This window comes from Myxocyprinus asiaticus, chromosome 37, assembly GCF_019703515.2.
Source record: "Myxocyprinus asiaticus isolate MX2 ecotype Aquarium Trade chromosome 37, UBuf_Myxa_2, whole genome shotgun sequence".
Taxonomy (NCBI): Eukaryota; Metazoa; Chordata; class Actinopteri; order Cypriniformes; family Catostomidae; genus Myxocyprinus; species Myxocyprinus asiaticus.
The window spans coordinates 15,637-41,073 of NC_059380.1; the positions used below are offsets into that span (position 1 = coordinate 15,637).

General features: G+C 38.2%; 1 protein-coding gene across 1 annotated transcript in view; it reads right to left on the bottom strand.

Moving 5' to 3' along the window:
- Positions 1 to 4,637: 4,637 nt before the first annotated feature.
- Positions 4,638 to 25,437, bottom strand: part of LOC127427817 (guanine nucleotide-binding protein G(i) subunit alpha-2-like) — a 76,706-nt gene continuing 55,906 nt past the window's right edge. Inside the window, exons 2-9 of the mRNA XM_051675623.1 lie at positions 17,558 to 17,600; positions 15,330 to 15,471; positions 12,001 to 12,161; positions 8,469 to 8,597; positions 7,268 to 7,397; positions 6,908 to 7,061; positions 6,158 to 6,375; positions 4,638 to 5,610 (exon numbers count right to left, since the gene is read on the bottom strand). Of these exons, the coding sequence (XP_051531583.1) occupies positions 6,185 to 6,375; positions 6,908 to 7,061; positions 7,268 to 7,397; positions 8,469 to 8,597; positions 12,001 to 12,161; positions 15,330 to 15,471; positions 17,558 to 17,600 (950 nt within the window). The 3' untranslated portion in view covers positions 4,638 to 5,610; positions 6,158 to 6,184. The remainder of the gene's footprint in view (positions 5,611 to 6,157; positions 6,376 to 6,907; positions 7,062 to 7,267; positions 7,398 to 8,468; positions 8,598 to 12,000; positions 12,162 to 15,329; positions 15,472 to 17,557; positions 17,601 to 25,437) is intronic.

A 25,437-nucleotide genomic window follows, 5' to 3' on the forward strand; every position in this document is an offset into this window, starting at 1 on the left:
ACTTGAAGAATTGAGATCTGGGAACCCAAACCGCTGTATAATATTTTCAAAAGATCTCAACGCTCCATTTTCATACAGGTCACCCAGCGTAGCAACTCCCTTCCCAATCCATTCTGTCCAACAGGAAGGGGACTTGTTAATGCACAATTTAGGGTTTAACCAAATACTTGTGGCAACGTTCAGGTAAATGTCCAAATTGAACACGTGTGAAACTTTTGTCCACACTAAATGCATGTGCGAGATAACGGGATGTGTCCTTACCTCTCCGGGCAGCTTGGTAGAAAGACTTTTCAAAGGCAAGATAGGGGCAAGGACCTCCTGTTCAATAAAGAGCCGGGGAGGGGCTCTCTCTGGTGGAAGCGACCAATGCGCCAAATGTATGAGACCAAAAGCATAATAGTAAAACAAAATCTTGGGGAGACCTAAATCACCTTTGTCAATTGGCCTGTGTAACAATACTATCAAACTGTTTAAAATAAAAGAGGGGAACTTCAATGGGGAGAGACTGTAGTAGGTAGTTTTTACAATAAATTTTTATAACATTAACCTTTCCATTCCACCTGTCCACATCGCTTGAAAACTTTTTTATTAAAAGGTCAAAATTAACTCATAAATTTGCTGGGAATAAAATGCCCAAATACTTAATGCCCTGTTTGGGTCACTGAAAGTTGCCCGGCTGAAAAGCCATTACCAGGCAGTACGCTGTCAGAGCCAAATCTTCGGATTTAGACCAATTAACTCTGTATCCCGAGAACTTAGAAAAGGAATGAATAAGCTTCATCTGTCCTCGCTGTACATTTAGATAATTGATACATCCTTAATGTTGCAAAACATTAATCGGTTTCCGGGTCACGAGCTGGAGGATGGAGGAGCAAGGAAACGAGGATTCACAATTTATGAAATGAGAAGCACCCGATATGGAGGAAGTAGAGAACGAGTCGTTTTGGCAGATTGGTTTAAATTTTTTTTTCTTTTTGCAGTGCAGAGGAAGTTTAGAGTTCTGAATCTCACAGTATGTTTTTATAGAACAATAACCTAAAAAATTTTTTTTTTTGACAATTTGAAATGACGTGAGGAAAATTAGATTCCTCTTGGTATGACCCTTTTAATACAAAGGTAGTTTTCTTTTTCTTCCAACCCAATGTTATATGTTTATCATTTAGTGTTAATTTTTCACATCTTTCACACTTCGTCCGATTCTCACAAAAAGTGGTTCAGATAATCTTCAGACAGAGCCACACTGAATAGAATTTGGATTTTTTTTCACTTTTTTTTTTTTCTCTCAAAACAAGGAGTAAAGTTGTATCTCGGCAATGCTTTCTCCTATTGAAATGAAACTTGGTATTTATATAAACCCAGATTTGGTGACGGTGCCACCTTCGGGACACTAATCTCAAAAATGACTATTTTAGCTTTGTGTTTTGGATTCCCTGGGTTATACTGCCTCTCCTACATTTTAATTTTTAATATAAAGTTATGTATCTTTTGAATGCTTTGCGGATTTTTAGAAAAATTGTTATGTGTCATCGGCATCATGTCCTGACATTTTGAGACAGCGCCACCTATAGTCAAAAGACATTGGCTGTTTAGCATAGTTAGCTTGCTACATGCTATGGTAGCTTTGCATGCTAATTGGTTAGCATGCTAACTAGGGTTCCTATTTTTTAATAGGCTAATTGTTAAAAATGCTATCAGTAGGCAACATTATGATAAGTTTGGGTGAGAAACAGATCAATATTTAAGTCCTTTTTTTACTATCAATCTCCACTTTCACTTTCACTCAATTCTTCTTTTGTTTTCCGAGATTCGCATTCTTAATCTTGTGCGATCCTGCATCCACATGTGTGGACATTGTATTTTGGCTTCGCTATATGCAACAGATAATTTAAATGAATTAAAACCAACTGAATATGGTTCACAAGACTCTACACTGTCATTTGTATTGTTTTTGGGAGTAGCATACACCCCCCTAAAATGGCAGATACTTTGGAGTGGTGATTACTGCTTTTGGAAAAGGTCATGAGGCATCAGTGTATTACTCCCTGTTAATTCAGAGTCTGGGGGATTGAGCTTTAACTTCTATCAAGAGATTATGGGAGAAAGATTTAAACTTGGTATTGGAGGAGGGAGTGTGGGCTAGGATTCTAAAAAAACATCATCAAGTCTGTATCTAGAGATGCAAGGGTGTGCCTTATGCAATTTAAGATTTTACATAGATTTTATTGGACCCCCTTTAGATTATATAGGCTTGGTCTTAAAGACACACCCACCTGCTGGAGATGCCAATCAGAAGTTGGAGACACAACCCATGTTTTTTGGGGGTGTGTTAAGATCCAAGAATTTTGGTTGAATGTTCAGAGTTTTGTGTGTGACTTTTTGGGCACTCAAATTTAGTTTTGCCCCAGACTCTGTATTTTGGGAGATGGGGCGGTCATAACTTTGGGGGATAAACACAAAAAATTGGGTTCTGACCAGTCTCATGATCGGCAGGTAAATTATTTTAAGGGGATGGAAGTCGGATGGAGCGCCCTCATTTCCAGAGTGGTGTGCGGAGATGGGGAGGGTGGCTGCTTTCGAGCAGGGGTCAAGCAGAAGGCTGGGGGTTTGGAATTTGTTTGTTATGAAATGGGGCAACTACTTAGTGTTATTGGGAGACTCTTGGGAAGGGGCTGTGGAGCGAGTAGTTTAGTTTTAATTATATATGATTATTATATTTTCTTTTTGTGTGTGTGTGTGTGTGTATTCCTATTGTGACCACAGGGGTGTTCGTTGGGGATCAGGGTGGGTGGGTGGGCGGGTGATTGGGGAGGGGGAGGGGTAATAGTGGGGGTTAAATGTTAAATGTGCTTTAATGTATACATATTGTGTTTTTTCTTTGTGAAATGTCTATGAATCAAAAAATGTTAATAATAAAAATAAAAAAAATGACTTTTTTCAAATAGTGATGGTGCTGTTTTTTACATCAGTAATATCCTGACTATACTTTGTGATCAGTTGAATGACACTTTGGTGAAGGTACCAGAAGATAACCTGCTACTGCAGATTGTGACTGTGACACACATATCCGCTGCCGCTTACACAACTGTGCCATATTTCAAAAAGACATGTTAATGTGCGTTAACTCTGTGAACAGTGACTTGGCCTTATTAAAAAGGCAAGAAAAATAATCAAGCCAGGGTTTAATGTAAATGTAAATGTTTTAAAATAAGGTAACCATACTTGTGTGCTTGACTTGAATACTGTTAGAAATTATTATGAATGAAAAAAGATGATATTAGACAAGATTGTTAGACTACATGTTTTAGTTGGGTATGTTAAAAGACGTTTGAATTAAATGTTATAAGACATGAGCTGATTACATGTTAGAAGACTGAATTTAAGACAACACATTCAGTTTTGTTGCACGTGTAAGGGAAACAATATTTTTCGATGTATTATTCACCTATTCAACTTTTACTCTAGTTTCATTAATGTTGCAGTTCAGTGTGTTAGATGCAAGACTTCTAAGAGATACTGGACTGTTTTACCACCCAACCATCCTCAACGTTGATTGCTAGTCTAAGCTTGGAGCCAGAGTCTTCATGTAAACACTTTGAAGCGAAGTGGTATAATCTGACAGTGGCATGATGTGTTTATGCAATAACCAATCAGAGTCTGAAGTGGTATTTGTGGTATAAAACCTGTGTGATCATTGTTGGAAGACTTTTTCCAGGTCGAACTTTGGTAAAAAGAATCCAAAGACTTCCATCATTTCTCTATATTAGTAAAATTTCCTGCAACATGTTTAAATATGTGAGTTTTAAAATAAGTTTTCCATAGTTGTGTGGATGACTTGAATACTGTTAGATATGATTGTTATGAAGGTGGAAAAAAAATTATTGTAGACAAGATTGTGAGACAATGTGTTTAAATCAGCTGTTATAAGACATGAGCTGAATACATGTTAGAATTTAAAGTAATACATTTAGTAACTATGGCATTTTGGCAGACATTAGGGTTAAGAAGGTAACTTTAAGGGCTGGAACATGTAATTAAACCCCACTAAAAGATTTGATACAAACTAAAAGATTCAAAAATATGCTGTTTTGAAATTGTTAAAGGGAGATGTTTAACAGGTCTTAATTTTAACATTTGTCTTGTTTTTGTGTATCATTTCCCCCACAAACTGAAGTACTGGGCACACTAAAGAACAATGTGCTCTAAACCGAGTTTACAAAATCAGGGATTAACAGGTTTAACGTGTCCAACTTTTCACTTGATTTTATGATCTCTTCTGTGCCAGATATCCTGCTCTGTTATTGATCAGACTGAACCATTATTAAATGTCTTTAAATGACATTTCACAAAGGAGTCACTAGATGGTTGTCAGTCCGTCCGTCAGAATAAAAAGTCAGAATACTAGAGGACCTAATGGTGAGCAAAGTTTGATTCTCTTTTGCACAATATTGCACTCTTGAAACACTAATTGTTCACATTCTTTACCATTTTCCCTTTAATTAGTAAGAGTTTGATAGTAAAGCTCAGGATCTATGTACAGTGTGTGTGTGTGTGTGTGTGTGTGTGAGATTTTCAAATGAATGTCAGTTACACTAATTCTTGCATGGAAGAGGGTAATAGAAGCAGACAGCACATGTTCATCTAGTAAATTATCTTTTATTTAAATTAAATCATTAGATAGGACTCTCAAAAGCATTTTAATCTTTACCACCCCCCCCCCCCCCAAAAAAAGAGAAAAAAATAAACTACCCTTTTTCTCAATTCGATTTCCATTAATAATCACTATTTATTACAAGGTGTGAAAATTCTGAAGCAGAAATGTTTGCGTACAGCAGGATAACTAGAGGAGAAATAAAGTCCATTGTAAACGGAATTCAAGGCACAAACAATGCTAGAAAGACGAGGAACGTGAAGATAAGAAACAGACTGTTAGATACTTTTACATACATATTTTAAATATCAATTACATTTTAGCAGTTCTTTCCCTATTTGTGGTTTTTTATTATTTAAAAAGGAATGTTACACTGATGTGAACTGATTACTTGTGCTGGTATATTGATTAATCTTTTATCATGCAGGACAACTTGCCGTTTTGCTATGAATGTGGACATCATGTAAACATAATAAAAAAGCGCTTTCCTTTTTCAATCATATTCTATATCCAACGCCTGCTGTTTATTTAAAAAAAAGCATGATGCAATTTAAAATGTCATAAAATTTGCACATCAGATTCCCTAGAGTACAATTAAAGTTTATAACACATTGTGTTGCCTCTGCTATTACTGTAAAAAAAAACAGAAATTAAACAACACAAAAGAAAATGGAAATTACAACAGTTGATTCGTGGTCCTTAGCCCATGAAGTTAATAATACCGATTTAAAATGTCAAACAAAACGGTGGAACAGTGTGTGTGTGTGTGTGTGTGTGTGTGTGTGTGTGTTGTGTGTGTTTGTGTGTGTGGAGGGGGGGGGGGGGGGGGTCGTTGGAAATAATTGAAATTGTGTCGGCTCCTCTGAGCCATCAGTCGTCATATGGAAGCAGGACTCGTCAGCCAGGGCAGATGCTCAGGACATTTCCTCCACATCTACTTCCTCTGGTCATCAAAAAGTAATCTGAGAAAGGAAAAGAGAATGGAGCATTTGTGTGTGCTATATAATCACAGTCTGTGCATGTGAATCAACATGTTTTGTAACAGATTACAGTTGATCTTTTTTTTAGAGCAGTATTTCTCTGGCTCAAAACTCAGTGAATCTAGATTTTGGGAAACAACATTAAACTTCAGATACATTTACACTAAATAGAACTAAAAACAGTGATGAACCCTAGCCTTTAAATATTTCTCTTTAAAACGATACAACATGCAGTGCAGAGACTCAAAAAGTTTTGACTGAACAAAACAATTTAATAAAATAAATCAGTTTCTAATGCTACATAAGAGCAGGCCATTTTAGTCAGTTTGTTATAAAGCTGCATGCACAATGTCATAAAAACTGTAATACAGCGTTTTGTTGTGCTACACCTTTTAGAAAAATCTACACCTTTTGAAAGCTGCTGAGTTACTGCCACACTATTGGAAAATGTCATTTTCACTACTTGTTACGTCAGTAGTTAGTAGTTCAATACTCCGCCACACTGGTGTTTTTTTGTATTTCTACATACCTCGAATCATCTTCCTGCTTTTGTTTTCTAGAAGAGCCCACAGTCCTTCAGGTTGTTTTTGATGATGACGTCAGTGACGGCGTCAAATACAAACTGCACGTTCTTGGTGTCAGTGGCACAGGTGAAGTGAGGGTAAATCTCCTTGGTTTCTTTCTTCTTGTTCAGGTCTTCAAACTTGGAGCGGATGTACTCGGCAGCCTCGTCATAGTTGTTGGCACCTTGTTTAAAGTGAAAATAAAAGGAACAGTGAGAAAACAGCAGGGGAGAAGAGAGACAGAAAGAGAGACATCAAGTGAGAGACAGGAACTTCAAAGAACTTCAAGCTGGAAAAAAGCAAAACGGATTAAAAAAAGGAGACAAAAAAGCTACACTTTGCTCTTGCCACCAGTTTATTCAGATTAATCTTCCCTCTGATCTGGAAAATGGTAATAATCTCTTCCAATTGATTAATATCAGCAAAACCCCTTTTACAGTGATACTGGACCCCTGTCAGACTAAGTTACTCTGCTTAAATATTATTTACCCCTACAATCGAGAATATTATTTCATTTTGATGATACATTATGAAAAACTTTCTATAGAGTAAACTGTACTGATGAATCATACACAATAAGACCAAGAACATTGGGTCTATTTTGATTTCACATTTGTGTTCAATGCACGGCCAGAGCGGAGTACTCGAAAGCTCTCTTGGAGCACTTGTGCATTTGATTTAGATGGAGTATTGGGTTGTTGACTGGTGTATTGCACCTGTGTATTCAGGGAAGCAGATGGTGAGCGGGCTGTGTGTGATCTTCTGCTCAAAAAGATCTTTCTTGTTGAGGAACAGGATGATGGAGGTCTCGGTGAACCACTTGTTGTTGCAGATGCTGTCGAAGAGCTTCATGCTCTCATGCATTCGGTTCTGGGGTGGAATGGAGAGACATCTTTAAAGTACATCAGTAGCACAATAAAACACCCTGTAACAATCTAAGGATCAGACAGGGGTTCAGGTTAGGTTAAAGATTAAACTCTTTTTGATGCAAGAAACACTGACAAACATTCTAAGTGGAATTCAGGGGAAAAAATAAAATGCTGCAAGTGAAGAAAATGGCCCAAGTAGTTTCTCACCATCTCTTCATCTTCAGCCAGCACCAGGTCATACGCACTCATGGCCACACAGAAGATAATGGCTGTCACACCTTCGAAACAGTGGATCCATTTCTTTCTCTCTGAACGCTGACCGCCGACATCAAACATCCTAAAAACAGAGAGCAGACACTCTTAATGATCGGCAGTACAAACACACCTGAAGAAAAAACTATCACATATCACTGAGCTAAATGCCCAACCTAAAACAGAAGATAGAACATTAGATCAGCCAAGCAGACAAGATGACTCCAATAACTGGGACTTAAAACTAAATATTTCTCCAAGTTGTGATGGGCAGAAAAACAGTCCATCCCGATGAAGGAATTCATTACCCAAAAATGAAAATACTTAATGGCCAAGACTTTCAGGCCCTCCGTACATCTGCACATTCAAACTTGATGTGCCGCGTTCAGTTCCGAGATACACAAAAATCAGTGAGGTTTGGCATCAGAGTGTGACAGGTCTTGACATGGCATAATTGATACGAGAATTGGTCCCTTCTTCTCCTTTAGACCAATGGACATCCATGACTCACTGGCATTTGTTGATATTTGAATTTGGCCCTTGTTTCTATGGTAATGGAGGAGTTGAGAAGAGGATGAATGAGAGAGGGAGGGAAGAGCTGGGACTTCCTGTCTGTTGCACACCTGCCTCTATAACAGAATGAATCTGGAAAAGACATCGTCAGCATTTCTAGGAAATCCTGTTATCTCCTTCCTTTCACTGTCTTATGTGGCATCACCTCTTTAACGCAGTACATAACATCATTTACAAGACACAGTAGAAAGTAAGAGACCATCTCTGACAGCTGGCTCGTGTTTATCTTTCGAAAGGCTGGGCTGACATTTCTTCTGTAGATTAAAGCCGACTCATTCAAAGAGAATCTATTAAATACTATAAACTTACCAAACCAAAAGCCCTGAACAGCCTTTGGGAAATTAATCTCAAACCTTGGGGCAGGACACATGGATGGTGCAGAATTAATTATTTAAGGGTTAAAGAAGGTGTAGCTAGCGAACAGAAACAGCAGAAGATGTGAGAACGACTTGATGTGTGAATGTGGGTGAACACAAGTGTTAGTGCCATTTCAGAGCACTCTACTGCAAAGTGTGAAATCAGAGCAAAACTAAAGATATGCACTGAAAACATGGAGATTATGGAGTATGGAAAGGTTTCTCACTTGAAGTGCAGGTCTTTAAAGGTAAAATGTGTTTCTACGATGCCGGTGGTCTTCACTCTGGTCCTCAACACGTCTTGTTGGGTTGGGATGTAGTCTGATTTGCCTATCCTCTCCATATCATTCAGATAACTGCAAACACACACAACATAGTACAAAGCTTTTTTCAAATAATAATTTTCCTTTCAAAAAACATAGCTGTATTAAAAGCACTCACTTTTGTGTTCAAATGAGCTCTCCAGGCAGTGTGTTTTTTAACATTTATAAAATAAACTATGCATCTCTGCAAACTTCTTCAAACTGAGCTATTATTCTAAGGGGGGGGTGGGGGGGGGGATGTTAATGCTTTATAATGAGACTATCTAGTGGCTGTAGGAATGATATACCACTAAAAAGTATAGTTTCTGATGCAGTTACACAAAAATATGCATGTGCATTCCAATATCAAAATACACCGATTATCCACAACATTAAAAGCACCTGCCTAATATTGTGAAGGTCCCCCTCGTGCCGCTAAAACAGTGCCAACCCGCATCTCAGAACAGCATTCAGAGATGATATTCTTCTCAGCACAATTGTACAGAGTGGTTATCTGAGTTACCGTAGACTTTATCAGTTCAAACCAGTCTGGCCATTCTCTGTTGATCTCTCTCATCAACAAGTGTTTCCGTCCACAGAACTGCCACTCACTGGATGGTTTTTGTTTTTGGGACCATTCTGAGTAAATTCTAGAGACTGTTGTGTGTGAAAATCCCAGAAATACTCAAACCAGCCCGTCTGACACCAACAATCATGCCATGCTCCAAATCACTGAGATCACATTCTTTCCCCATTCTGATGGTTGATGTGAACATTAACTGAAGCTCCTGACCCGTATCTGCATGATTTTATGCACTGCTGCCATACGATTGGCTGATTAGATAATCACATGGATGATTGTTGGTGTCAGACATATTAGTATTAGTATTTATCACCCCTCATTTATTTTAGATACAGTTCCTATATATTATTATTTACACAGGGCAAATATACTATTTATTAAATCTAATTTTATTACGTATCCTATTTTAATGTCTGGAAAACCAGACTTTTAAATATCACATTTTATAAATGGAACGACTGGAATTGTTGGGTTGAAGGGGGTACCAAACTGTGAATCCTGAACAAAACAGTTTGGTGAATACATGTTTACACATTAGCTTCCACTCAGCTGACAACAATGAAAGTACGCTACATGGTTAGCTAGTTAGCTGTAAGCTCATTGTCACGGAGAGTAAAAGATGGACCAGCATTGCGTCTCACCAAGTAGGTAACAACGTAGTGTGAAATCAACACTCAACAGACACAATCCATCACCGCACCGTTGTCTGCTGAGCTGTTCTGATGTTTACCTTTCAATCATTACTGACTGCACTGACAAACTATAGCTGGCTAACAGCAAACACATGTGATAAACATGAGTGACATGGTTGTCAGGGACAGGGTTAACATTATATTAGTTATATAAAACGATGGGGTCATTTTTTATTAACTTTCCAGTATGTATTTAACAGACTAGTTAGCAACTTACTGTGATGACACCGTTTAACTCCGCTCTGTCTGCAGAACCACCGTCAGCTCTGTAAACAGTAGAGTCGGAGCGCACTCTGCTGGACAAACTACGCTATGACACCAATTCTAAAGCATTGTTTTCTGCATTATATGTTCTGAAAAAAGTTTTCATATCGGCGCATATCGGTAAAATATATCGGTGAAAGGCTAATATCAGCTGATAATATTGGCTGACCGATATATCAGTCGGGCACTAATAGTAACACTAACTGTCCTTCAGGCAGAAATTGATTGATAATAAATATTATCATATCACTACTTCAGCTCTATTCAATTTGTCATAGGCTACATTAGGGGAGTGAGGGAATATAATACATTTTTGTTACAATGTATAAATATATAAATTGGGTAAGGGAATGAAGTAGGGGGGCATTCATCAAAAAAAGGTTGAGAACCACTGATATAGTACAATCATCTGTAAATCCTGTGCAAATCCACTCTCACGCTGAAAAGACTAAAGTGTCCCATCACTGTTTTACTGAGTGACAAACCACTCACAATTTTCAGTAATTGAGCATTTGGAATTAATTTTGAAATAGTCGCACAAGTGGGCAGTGAACCAGTCCTGAAGAAATGGTTAGATATTCTCCACACAGCCGATCAGGTGAGAAGCGAAGGTACCTACCCTTTCCGTTTCAACTGAATTGCCGTTGTGTTATCTGATTTGCTCTTTTGTTTTCAGATTTGCCGTTGTGTTTTATTATTTGTTGTTGTGCTTCTGAATTGTTATTTTTGTCTTTCGATTTGCCGTTGTGTTTTTAGATTTGTTGTTTTGTCTTGCACTTCATGGCCACCGTAGAGGACTCATCCCGGTGCTCACTGTATTACATGCACTTACATGAACAGGACAAAACACTTTAAAAACCGGCACACCTTGACTGTTGAGACTTCAGTCTGATATCCATGAAAGTGCACAATTAATTACATTGAAACTGAAATTGTGGTAAATGATCGCGTTCCGTTTCTCCATTGCGATCAGTTTGATTGATGCGGATGCATGTGCTCACTTGCTCATTAGAGTTTAACGGAGACTCGCTTGTGGTAAGAACAAACAGTTTTGTGAAATATGCTGCTGGTTTGAACATTTACATTATAAAACATAGAAAATAGCAGTAAAATATAAGTTATGCGCTGGAGAGAAACAACTCTTAAGCGCATCAAACAGCACAATTAATCTGTCAACACACCTGATGCAGCAACCGCTCCACACTAAACTGTATGATTATTATGATCTCCTTTGAAGTGTTTATAAAGTGCTCTCGTGTGCTGGACAACTTGGGTCGTGTTTTTTCCGCTTCAACTTCTCTTCATTGTTTTTCAAATGAGTTTCATAATGCAACACATTTTTAACTGGGCTGTGAAGTGACATCACTGGCAGAGCTTCTCCGTTCTTACCGCAAATATCCAAATAATCAATAATGAAAATCGTTGTCGATTTCCTTTATCGATAATTATCGATTATATCAATTAGTTGTTGCAGCTCTAATATTCACATTGAAGTATTGAGACTGGTCTATCTAAACATGCAGGGCAAAGTGAATGTATGCATCTCTTTTAACTGTTGACATTATGCTGAAGCTTATCAAGGCAAATTACCCATAATATCCAGTGTACTGCCCTATTCCACTTAAGTCTTTTTTAAAGACTGACAGCCTGAGCATCATGAGTTATGATTTTTGCTTGCTATGAATATTGACGAATGGTCATTGGCCAATATTTTGCTGACTAATAGCAGATAGATAATTTTTCAAAGGCATAATCTTCAATCACATTGTTCATTTTAACCGCACAATGATCACTTTAAGACATCACTGCTTCATTTTGTGTTACAGCATAATTTTGTGTAAAGCTGCTTTGAAACGATGTGTGTGGTGAGAAGCGCTTTACAAATAAAAATGACTTGACTCGATTGAGAGAGACTCACTATGCAGCAGAATCATTGAGCTGATATTCTCTGGCGCGGGTGAAGCAGCTCTGTACGCCTCCATCAACCCACAGTCTGGTGATGACATTGGCCAGATCGTCTGGTAGAATGCCCTGTTCCTCTGCTGCCCCCGCCAGGGCAAACAACTGACGGGCATCATCCTATAAAACAAACACATTCACCCCAAAAACAATGCACATGAAAAAATGTACATACAACAATATAAAGACACACATAAAGAGTGTGTTTATCAGATTTTTAAAAACCATTCACAGAAAGATTTGCTAAAATCATCAAAATTGAAAGTGAAATAATCTTTAATGTCAATGTGTTTATCCAATACATCCGGAAAATGACTCCGCAGAACCCACGGCACATTACACACAAAAACATTTTCTTAAAAAATAAAAAGGCCCATTCAAAACTGCCATGATGCTACAGATTTGTGTGTGCCGCCATGTGGTTGCTAAGGTGTTCTTGGTGTTTTTATAGTGTTTTCTAAGGTGTTCTGAATGGTTACTGTCACAAGTCAAAATATATTACTCGAGTCCCTCCTTTAATTTAAGCCTGAGAATTTTTCCAGTTTTATTATCTGCCAGAAAAAAGTATGATCACTTTCCAAGCCACAGTATTTTAGGTGTTATTCATGTCCATAACACAAAAGGTGCCAGACAAGTTAAAGTTTAATATTTAGGGGTTTGTTGGAATCCAAAACCTCACGTATAAGCAGAACCACTAATGTGACTATCTTTCCATTTGCAATCCCTAAACATCCATTATCATGAGAGGACAGACAGGTTGAAGGCTGGTATTCTGGGAGGTGGGACAATGTTTTTTTGCTGTGTGTATGTGTGTGTGTGTGTGTGTGTATGTGTCAGACAAGTCAAAAGTGCAATAAACAATGTGAGCTATAATACCCCCCATGAGAAAGAGAGAGAGACTGTTATTCCTGACTAGTTCTCACCTCCAGGATCTACTTTTAGGACTGAATAATCTGTCTGAGGAGTCTTTGCATAACAGTGCAACCTGTCTGTCTGTCTCCCACACATTTCCTTTCAGGAGTCTACCGACATGACAGTCTCTTTCCTCCCAAAGAGCGTGTTGCAGGAATGAAACCTCATGCCAAAAACCCTCCCACCATAGATCTGAACTAGGCCACAGGAAGAAATGAATTCTTAAACTGTGTGCTACTGCACATTACAGACATCATAAAGGTGAAATGATAGTTTTTTTTTTTTTTTAAACTAAAGCAGCATGTAAATTCAAAGAAAGTATTTCAAAGAGTACAGAGATATACATTTCCATACAGGAACATTACCGAAAGAGAGAACAGGATGATGACAGGCCTTTAAAAGATTTACAGCCACAAGGAGAGAGAGAGAAAAACAGAGAAAGACAGATTCTTTTTGATTCTGTATTCTGTTTTTCATTTCAGAGAGAGAGAGAGAGAGAGAGAGAGAGGATGCTATGGGATGCTGATGTGCCACGTGTCTACAGCTCACTGCTCCAAGTCTGACATATGGTTAACACATGCACTAACTCTTGTTTAAAGCTGCACTAACTGATCCACTTCCCGTCTTACGCACAAGGCTGTGCACTGCATATTGTTGATGAGGTTCAGGAATAACATTAAATACAGTGATGGCTCAGGATGGTTGGGTAGTCATCAACAACCAGCTAGTGAATAAGTGATGAATTTAGAGATACAGAGAGTGTTTTAGTGAGGAAGAAATCTGTAGAGAATGAATGACAACGGCTACTAAACTCTGCTCACTTTGTGCTGATATATTGTATCGACTGGCACACACCGCACAGTTCGACTGGCACACACCGCACAGTTCGACTGGCACACACCGCACAGTTCGACTGGCACACACCGAAGCAGTGCGTCACGACAACTTTCACAGCAAATAACACTTGTGCTTTTCCACCGGAAGTGTTCTGCTGAGCTCTATACTGAAAATAAATTTATAAAATGGTATCAGGAGTGAGCTATTGTTAAGTGTTACAAACATGATCATCATGACATCATATTTTCATTATGCTGGTGTAATCTAATGTAGTCTTGTAGAATTATTTCATGCAGTGTTAGCCATCACAATAAGCTCTGCTCATATCAAACATCATCATTCAGTGGAAGGGGAAGGACGATTAACCTCTGAATGCTGAAAGTAGTTGGTAGACTTTAAAATGACAAGGGGAACTGGTACTGATGGCCAAATAGTGAAAATTTCTAAACAACCTGTTTTTGCAGCTTCAACGTCAAAGACGGTCTGAGCGGTCTGGGAAGAAAATTTTGCATTGTGGACAATCAAATATGTCCTTAAAGAGTTCTTATTTCAAAAGAGCAAGGAAAATCCTGTTAACTAAACCATGTCCCCAAATTACTCTCGTAGTTAACCACTGATGTGAGGTCAGTCTATCTTCACAGTGTTAGTTCTGCACATTCAGAGAGACCATAAAACTGTTCTCAGATGAGGGAGGATGAATTTGTGCTGATATTCATCAGTCTTTCCGAGCGCTGCTGAAGTTGATGTGGATCAGATGTACTGAACATACTGCTGCCTTCAGGCTGTTCTTATGAGATTCCAGATAGAAAGCCAACATCTCACTTCCTCATTCTCTCTTTTACTCTTCATCTTTTACTCTGTCCCACAACAGGATACAGATCAATATGTGTGATCTGTATACAAGACAAGATTAGAATAGGAGTAATAATCTCAATCTTAGTCTTCTATGGGATCAGTAGCTCCACATGGGATAAAGAAGACTTCTATAGTCGGTTCTCTGTTGTTCTTTCCAGCTAGACAACATTTCTAGGCATCACAGAAACACTACTGATGCAAATCTAACAAGCATCACATATATCATTCGTGGATAAAACAATCCCATAATGCCCTGCGACAGACAGGAAAATTCTGATTTTAAACATGAACCAATTCACCCAATATTTGTGTGTTTCGATTTGTCCCTATTCAAGTAGACAGATAAGTAGAAGGGAGAAATACTTGTATGCTTTTTCCCCCGGGGGCATTACCCAGATGGCCGTTGAGTGAACTGACTTGCTTTAAAGGGTGCTATTTGTGTGGGTCATGTCAATGACCATAAATGTTGTTGCTGCCCATGAAAAACTTTTCAAACCAAACATACATGAGGCTCAAATTCGGTTGTGATGTTCACAATAACATCAATAAACAGCTCACTAGAGAAGAAGTCTCTATAGAAGAAAATCTGTTGTCATGATGAAGAGAGGGTGTGTATGATTTACAATGTGTGTGTGTGTGTGCGTGTGTGTGTGTGTGTGTGTGTGTGTGTGTGTGTGTACTCACCGCTCTGGAAGAGTCCTCGTATTCGATCTTGAGGTTGCCCATGGCTTTGATGATGGCCATGATAGATTGAATGGTGTTACTGTAGACCACCGCTCGATACTGCTTACACTCGTCCTCTGAGTAACCGTCCTCATGAATAATCCTGGAGAACACAAACACAACAACTCCATGATTTCAGAATGTAAACATAAAAAATACAACATTTTCTACTTGCATTTATATTACTTTAAATCATCATCAAGTGGTTAAAACATCTTTTACTGACCTCATGTGAATTCTACTCATAAAATAAAGTCATTGATGACACATTTTATTGTCACATTAATTAAGGTTTTACATGTCGTGTTGAGCTTCCTAATATTTAAATGTTAACACCTCTAAACCTCATCCCATAGCAGTGTGGCGGGTGTCTGAATGTTCACAAACACTATACCATTTCTCAGCTGTTTCAAACGTCTATTTTACCCCTGAACGAAGTTCATTCTGAGGTATATAACGGAAGTATATTAGGGCCTTTAGCAGATTATACACTGCAGCAAAATACGTTTTTAATTCGTCTTTTTTTGGCTTATTTTCCTACATAAATATCTAAAACTCCTTTTAAACAACGTACATTTAATTTAGCAGCTATACTGCAGAAGATGTTAAAATTTGTTTTCAGAGAATGTTGAATATAATATTTAAATATTTTAAAATATCTAAAAATCCTTTAAAAAAAAAAGATGGATTCACCTGAGAAGCAGCATATAAGACATTTAGACTTGCTGTTAGAGAAAAGATCTTGAATAGAAGTATATTTAGTCTTTACTGCGCTCGCAGAAGTAAAACCAAGTGAAAAAATACACTTATATATAAAATACACTTATATTAGGATTATTAGGACTTTTTTTTTGGTTGTGAATTCTTTACTGAATTTTTTAATGAAGTTTTTTGTGAGGGTTAGGTTTAGGGGTAGGGTTAGGGTTAGGGGATAGAATCTATAGTTCATACAGTATAAAAATCATTATGTCTATGGAGAGTCCTCATAATGATAGCTGCACCAACATGTGTGTGTGTGTGTGTGTGTGTGTGTGTGTGTGTGTGTGTGTGTGTGTGTGTGTTTAGGGGTAGGGTTAGGGTTAGGGGATAAAATCTATAGTTCATACAGTATAAAAATCATTATGTCTATGGAGAGTCCTCATAATGATAGCTGCACCAACATGTGTGTGTGTGTGTGTGTGTGTGTGTGTGTGTGTGTGTGTATGTGTGTGTGTGTGTGTGTGTGTGTGTTTAGGGGTAGGGTTAGGGTTAGGGGATAAAATCTATAGTTCATACAGTATAAAAATCATTATGTCTATGAGAGAGTCCTCATAATGATAGCTGCACCAACATGTGTGTGTGTGTGTGTGTGTGAGTGTGTGTGTGTGTGTGTGTGTGTGTGTGTGTGTGTGTGTGTAGGGGTAGGGTTAGGGGATAGAATCTATAGTTCATACAGTATAAAAATCATTATGTCTATGGAGAGTCCTCATAATGATAGCTGCACCAACATGTGTGTGTGTGTGTGTGTGTGTGAGTGTGTGTGTGTGTGTGTGTGTGTGTTTAGGGGTAGGGTTAGGGTTAGGGGATAGAATCTATAGTTTGTACAGTATAAAAATCATTAAGTCTATGGAGAGTCCTCATAATGATAGCTGCACCAACATGTGTGTGTGTGTGTGTGTGTGTGAGGTGTGTGTGTGTGTTTAGGGGTTAGGGTTAGGGGATAGAATCTATAGTTTGTACAGTATAAAAATCATTAAGTCTATGGAGAGTCCTCATAATGATAGCTGCACCAACATGTGTGTGTGTGTGTGTGTGTGTGTGTGTGTGTGTGTGTGTGTGTGTGTGTATGTGTGTGTGTGAGTGTTAGGTTTAGGGGTAGAGTTAGGTTTAGGGATAGAATCTATAGTTTGTACAGTATAAAAATCATTAAGTCTATGGAGAGTCCTCATAATGATAGCTGCACCAACATATGTGTGTGTGTGTGTGTGTGTGTGTGTGTGTGTGTGTGTGTGTGTGTGTGTGAGTGTGTGTGTGTGTGTGTGTGTGTGTGTGTGTTTAGGGGTAGGGTTAGGGTTAGGGGATAGAATCTATAGTTCGTACAGTATAAAAATCATTATGTCTATAGAGAGTCCTCATAATGATAGCTGCACCAACATGTGTGTGTGTGTGTGTGTGTGTGTGTGTGTGTATAAGAGAAGTCATTCACTTACTTCATCTGTTTTACGATGGTGCTCTTCCCTGATTCTCCAGCACCTGTGCCAAAAACACAAAATAAACACACACAAGAGTTAAAAAAAACTCATACACTCCACCTTCAGATGGGAAATCAAGTTCACAGAAAATGCTTTTCCCCTACCATGAAGTTATAGTCTTAGTACTAATTCCCAACTTGCACTGTGTGTAAGTGTGCGTGTGTGTGTAAGTGTGCGTGTGTGTGTAAGTGTGCGTGTGTGTGTAAGTGTGCGTAAGTGTGTAAGTGTGCGTAAGTGTGCGTGTGTGTGTAAGTGTGCGTGTGTAGTGTAGCTTTTATTCCAGTAACTGAAGTCTTGCTAACTTCAGCACTTGATCTACAGCATTCCTCTCTCTCGGTCTCACTCAGACCTGCTGCTTATCACGTTTGGCCTTTAATGGAGATGTCGGAGTGCTTCACAAACAGGAAACCAGGCTTTACCGTTACCGTTAATGTTCTTAAACATTATATAAACACACAAGACAACAGCCATTAGATAACTATACACTTATCAAAAGGGCTCTGTACCCACAAGCACCTTCTAAGATCTCACAAACAAACATGCACATGTCACGGCGCATCTGAACACCCAAGATGTGTGTGGAGTGTGTTTGTGTCACGTGACACACAAAGGTGCAGTCACACATACCTTTGCACGGCGAAATTCTTCAGGCAAAATACAGGCATTTCAATGGGAATCTGCACGACCGTAAAATTTGCGCGATGGAGTTTGGGTGGCGAAGAATTTCCTTGAACTGATTTCAATTCGAGCTCAAGTTTGGTGAAGTTTGACAGGCGAAATCGCAGAGTTGACCAACAGGAAGATGCTTGGTTTGGCGGTGACCTCTGTGTGGGCAGTGCTTCATACACACTGAATATTCACAATGGATTTAGTGGTGAGGTTTTTTTTTTTCCAACTTAAGTCTCACTGACTATAAAGTACAGCATAAAGTAAATGCTGCATGACAATATTTATTTATGCTGGTTTCACACACGCTCAATGTCCACCCATGCCATCTTTGCCTGTGTAAATTTGCCAAGAGAACGTATGTGACCGCGCCTTCAGATGAAGTGCTGCCCTACGGCTATCAGTCTATGGCCCTCTTACACAACTATAAACATACACACACACCCATTAAGCTGCAAACTGAGTGAAAACTACATAATGCCGTCTTGAAACTCGGAATGAAACAGTATGCACAGACGCACAAAACGAGGCCAGATAGAACCGTGTTGCCTCAAAAAACTACCGCTGAGGGGTACTGATATAGAGATACAGCTTAAATTACAGTACATCTTAATAACTTTTGATGAATTTCGATATGTATACAAATCTCAATATTTCTGTATTTGCTCTGAAATTAATTTTTCAAACCGTCATTTCAACATATCTCAGTGTGAGCACAGCTGTCAACGTGTCATCCTCCTGTAGAATAAGTGTGTAAGACTTCACACTTGAGCAGCTGCTGCCAACACTTGAAACAAGCAAACGCTGGTCTAACACATCTTATAGAGATGGTCGTTCAAACTCCATTCACACATCAGTTGACTCCTTTCATTCGAGAGATGATGTCAGCTACTGTGGTCTGCTGCTGTGTGTTTACACCAGTTCAACTGTTACAAATGTTGCCTAATCCTCCCATATCTCAAATTTTCAATCAGCAAATAATCCAAATGTAACAATGCTAGCTAATTCCCTCATACGACATCTGGTTGAGTATCGGAGGTGCTTTAATAATCAAACACAAGCTGTGCAAACTGGTATTGCACTGGATCCCCTCAAGCCAGACAGAAGATGGTGCTGAATCACATGGGAACATGAATGCGTGTACAAGTCAACACATATTTTGTGCATTAGCATTCACTTGCTGTGTGCACCTGCAGGATATGACCATGCATGCTGTATGTATTGTCTGTATATAAAATACCTGGCATTGTGCCACTTCCACAGAATCCGTTTTAAGCCACAACACAAGACAAAAGCCATCGCAGGTACTTGCACGGCTGTCAGGCGAACAGTAGTTGTGTTTCGAAGGATGCGTGATGGATTACCTCACAAAAGTCTCTTTTGGACAATCAGGATACATCTAGAAGCCTGAAAACCTCTCCTGAAATCAAAAACATCTCTCGGTTTCATTTACAGTTATAGATCTTTCTTTCTGCAGTTCAAGTGCTGTCTCCTGTAAAACTGTTTAAAACCATTGCAGCAATCCCACCGGGATGGCTATTTGGCTCGTTCTTTATTTTTGTTGAGTTAGACAGCCACTAAGGTCGAGAGCTTTTATTTTATTTTATTGTCTGTGTCTTTCAGACCTTTTTATCTACCAAGGGAATTTGGACAGATTACTATTATTTTAATGTATTTTCCCAGACTGGACAATATGAAAGCCAGGAACAAAATAAATAACAGCTATAATAATGCACTTGCTCATTCCTCAGATCAACCGATTTTAATCCTTGGGGATTTTAACTCCTGTGATCTGTCATGTCACCTGCAAACCCTTCATCTGTATGTGGATTGTCTGACCCGATCCATGCGTACCCTAGACAAATTCCCCAAATTGGGAAAGTCAGACCATAATATTGTACACTTGCTTCCCAGGTATCGGGCTTCTAAGGCTAGGTGCCAAGAGAACTGTAACCCAGCACATGCCCACATGGAACAACGAAACACTTTGGGGAAAAACAATGCTCAAACTCTCTCACAAGTAGGATCTGCACCTGAGAAAACAAAGGCATCACTGTGTGAAAAACCCAGCTTACCCCCCCAAACTCCAGCTGTTCTCTCTCCCCCTTGTCTCCCCCACAAGGTCCACACACACACACACACACACACACACGATGTGAAAATGTAACAAACAAATACCATGAAAACAAAGAATGCAACTGTATGTGTTTGATATCATTTAAGAGGTCTCTGTGGGACTGGTATAGCAGTCTCGTTCCCATGTTGATAAAAGTTATAAGGTCTTTGCCAAATACTGCATAATTCTGGAGGTCTATCCCCCTCCTTGACCTACAATTTAAATGATCTCCTGTATGTTAACAAGGTTAAACCCCAGGAAGTCCAGAACACATTCACCCCCAAATTCTCATTGTTCAAAGGATAATACCATTTAGAACACAATGATTATTCTGTCTAGGTATTTAAGGAAAGTTGGCAAGAAGCTCGGGGAATCTGTAAGCAGATACCCCGCACAATTGATGTGTGTAGTCGTTTTTACCAGGAATCTGTATGCATATCTCCCATGCTGTACCGCTGCATGTAGTTTTGTCAGGTATGTGTCTTTGACTTGTCTTTTATTTTTAGAAATGTTATTTATTCTGATCATGTGTGAAATTGGCTTTGATTGATTTTGTAACTTATGTTTTAAATCCTACCTGGCAAATACATTTTTACTTTTTGATTTATTCTGAATTCCTCCGAAATCATTTATCACCGGTAGATTCGAGGGATGCCTTTTGTTACCGCAAACTTATGTCCAGGATAATGATCATTACTGGAGCTTATAAAAAGGAGGAAACCACGTAAGACTACCAGTCACTGCTTTTCACCATCTTAGCAAGTTGTATGAAACGTGACTAAATAAAACTATCATCTGGTTATGAGCAAGCAGTAGGCGGCCGAACCAGATGATATTAGTAAACCCTGCAACCGCTGTCTATGAACGGGACTGGCGATTTTGTGTCCGTGAGATCTATGCAATTAATCAGCCGGCATATGACTCTAAGTGACAATCAGGACCCGAATGAAAGGATAAAGAAAATTAAGATGATTCAGAGTAATCAATTTGATCAAAAGATCAAATTAAGTTTGATAAGTGTGAACCCTTTTACAGGCTAAACTAAAACAAGTGAAGCCAGTGATTATACAGACACAACTGTGTTTATCAAAGTAAACAGGAGCTCTGAGACTGCTTTGATGATACGGACTGACAACTGTATTTTAATACATGTGATAATGTTCATGATATAACTGACACATTACGTTTTATATACGTTTTTGTGAAAGCAATTGTGTTCAAACAAAAACAGTCCGAATGTATCCAAATAACAGTATGTGGCTCAGTAAAGCCCTTAAAATGTATCTTAATGAGAAAAAGGTTGCTTTTCTCAAAGGTGATTACGATTTGGTTAGAGAGAAAAGAATAGAACAAGATTGAAAGTACGTTTTGTATGGGTAATGCAGGCATGGGAAGGTCTTAACACTATGATGGGAAGAGAGAGTAGTAAACAAAGATATCCTTTAGATAGTGCATCCTTTGCAGAAGATCTGAATATATTCTCCTGTAGGTTTAACAGTGGGGAAGTGCACTACTGAACGTGATAGTGTGTGCCTTGAAATTCCTACATATGAGCCCATTATTCTTAAAGAGCATGAAATTGCAGCCAGCCTCTCCAGGAATAAGTAAAAAAAGGCACCAGGCCCTGATGGGCTGAAAGGGCGAGTGTTAAAGGATTGCGTTTTTCAGTTGACCGGGGTTTTTACCCAGCTGCTTCAGCTTTTGTTAAACAAGAGAACAGTTCCCAGGTTTTGGAGATTATCAAACATTGTTCCTGTACTGAAAAATTGTGGCATTACTCCATTAAATGATTTTAGACCCATTGCACTTATGTCTATTTTGTGCTAATGCATGGAAAGGGTTTTAACAAAACATTTAATGTCCTCTGTAACTAAATATTTAGACCCCCTCCAATCAGCATATAAAAGAGCAAGGGGTAGTGATGACACAACTTTAACTTTATTTAGTTGCTGAACATATACAGCAGACCACACATCATGGTATAATTTTATTTCAGCCTTTAATACAATGAAGATAGACATTCTCTTACAGAGATTACTTGATTTACGGGTTAATGGAGGCCTCCTCTGGGGGATCAGAGATTTTTATTATTTTCTATTTTCCTTTACTATTCTCATTGTATACTAATGAATTAAAAATACAGGATGCACATTTTAATTGAATTAAATATGCAGATGACATGGCACTTGTCAGCCTTTTTGCATGAAGGAGGAACAGAAATGAATAATCTTTATTATAATCATGTAAATTCCCTCCAGAACTGGTGTCAGTTGAGTGCACTTGAGATTCATGTGAATAAAACCAAAGAATTAGTTGTTACAAGCAAGAAGCAGGAAATCTCTGAACAAGTAGAACCTTTAATACTTGCTGCGCACCCTGTAGAAACAGTCTGTAGTTTTAAATATCTAACATTTATAGATAATCATCTTAATTTTACTGAGAATACAGATTGTTTTTAAAAAAAAAAAGCAATGCAGAGACTGCATCTTATTAGGAGGTTAAACCACTTTAGTGTAAGTAAAGACATTTTAGAAATGGTTTACAAGAATCTCGTGGAAAGCATTATGTCTTTCAACATGACCATGTGGTACAGAAACCTGAGCATAAAAAACAAAGCAAAGTTGTCTAAAGCTGTTAATGTAGCAAGTCAAATTGTAGGTAAGACACAGAGGCAACTAACTGAGATATACTGTATATATATCCAAAGTAAAACAAAAGGCTTTGGTGATTATAGAGGATCTTACCCATCCTCTACACAGTCACTTTCAGTTATTACCCTCACGGAGGCGCTTTAGGCAACCGCGGGCTATCAGAAATGTGTATCATTTGTGCCAAATGCAGTCAGACTATTAAATGCGTAGCTGTACATATGTGGGTGGGTATTAGGGATGGGCATGAGTACTCGAGTACTCGGACGTTGTAGCAATGATCAATCATGAAAACGATGATCGATGGTGATCATGCATGATGTGACTTTTCACTTAATTCGAAATCCAGTGACAATGACCTGACAACTAAACACAAACGAGTCAAAGAGGAAGCTTATTTTTAATTTTGAGATTGATTATGTTGTGATTTTGATGGGTACATTGATTATCAGAGACGTCTCATAGCAAATAAACTGATATACAATATGCTGCAATGCTATTGTTACGATAATCAAGAGAGTGTAATTAACCGTATTTTAAACACTTGTCTCTGCAAAACGTTTCCTAAACACTTTTATTATCATTTAAATGTAAGAACTTTGACTCGTTAATGGACATTATTTAATAAAAGTGATCAGCAGATCACAAGCACTATTAAACTGGGCTTCCCTCCATATCTTGGTGCAGACAACAAAACTTATCCATTTGATATTTACATGAGAATTTTCTATTTTAAAGCGCTATGGAGCAATTCAACCATTTCAAACACCAAGACAGCTCCGACATTCTGAACAGCACTTACAACGGAAAGAGAAACACCGGCATCAGTTACACGACTTTTCACATCAACACTAACATTTATCACAGTAAACTGTAACATACTTTTTCATTACAACTGTGGCAGAAAGAAATACATATTTTCTCATAACAAATAAACAGTTAATTAAGAAAGGTAAGAAAGTTAGGTAATTAGTCTGTGTTTCTTGTGATTATGGCATTACAATTGCAACTGTTAACAATGAAAGAACTATGGTAAACAAAAGGGCAAGAACAATGTAGAATAAAAGTCTGAATCTTTATCAATTATGAACAAAGTCGTGTGTCACATTGTAATATATTTCCTGATGATGTTTGAGATTAGGAAACAAACTGGCCTGGTTTGGCTTCAGATATTCCTAGAATCATAATGATTCCCAAATCAGTAAAAGTCCGATAAAAGAAAAAACAATATCTGTTATGGAGTAGGAAATAAACATTTCCTCTATAGAAGAACAGTCCCAAATCAGTAAAGTGGTTTACTCATGAATATTAAATTTAGGCCTATAGAAATAAGGTGTTAAGTTAGTTTGGTTTCCCACAGCACCCTAAAGTACAAAAATGGTTGAATTCAGATGTTTATAGATGCTCAGATGATCAAAAATAAATATTCATTACAAACATGAAATATCTCAAATATTAATTGCAATTAAATAAAAACGGCATCACATGATGCCCGTGTATGTCAGCCACCACCGAAGACCATTATTGACCCAGGAAAAACCCTGTTGATCTATCTGAATAATCCTGGTAAAGAACAAGTGCTGGAGGTTTGTGATTCTCTCATTGACAAACAGAATTTAATATGAAGCGTCCGGTACAGTCACGTCTGTAACACATTTGTTAGGTTTTTAAAGTAGGGAGAGCACTTGTTCATCATACTCAACATCAACATAAGTTTGCTTTGTACAGAAAATATTCATTGTTTTGAATGAATCTTGTTTGATATAAACTAAACCTCTAAAATGTTACGGACGTGACACAGTGTTGAAACGCAGCAACATCATTAATGTAAAAAAAGCAGTGTTATGACAAATTGTGCATATTTTTCAGATAATTCCTTGTCTCTCTGGAAAATGAGATTTGTGAAGGGTTAGGTCTGTTAGCCCTACTGAAAACAACCCAGAACACCTTAACATTGTGTAACTATTACACAAGCAAATATCACTCACAAATGAATGCTGACTTGATGCTAGAAATTCCTTTTGTATAGGGAATGCGTTTTCTCTGTCTTTACGCAAAATGCATTGCAGGAAAATGGCTGACTACAGATTTCTGTCAGATATCTTAAAGGGACAGTTCATCAATTCAGTCATCATTTACTCACTCTCATGTCATGACAAACCTGTAAGACTTTCTTCTATGAAACACAAATGGAGATGCATTTACAGATGCAGAATGTTAGTCTCAGTCACCATTCATTTTTACTGTATGGAAAAAAGATGCAATGAAAGTGAATGGTGACTGAGGCTAACATTGTCTTGTTTTTGGGAGAACTATCACTTTAAACCCAGACAGACTCAAGACCTTCACTGTTGTGCAAAAGCTTTGGCTCAGTGGATGCAGGTCTGGAATCAGGTGGTGTTTTGCAC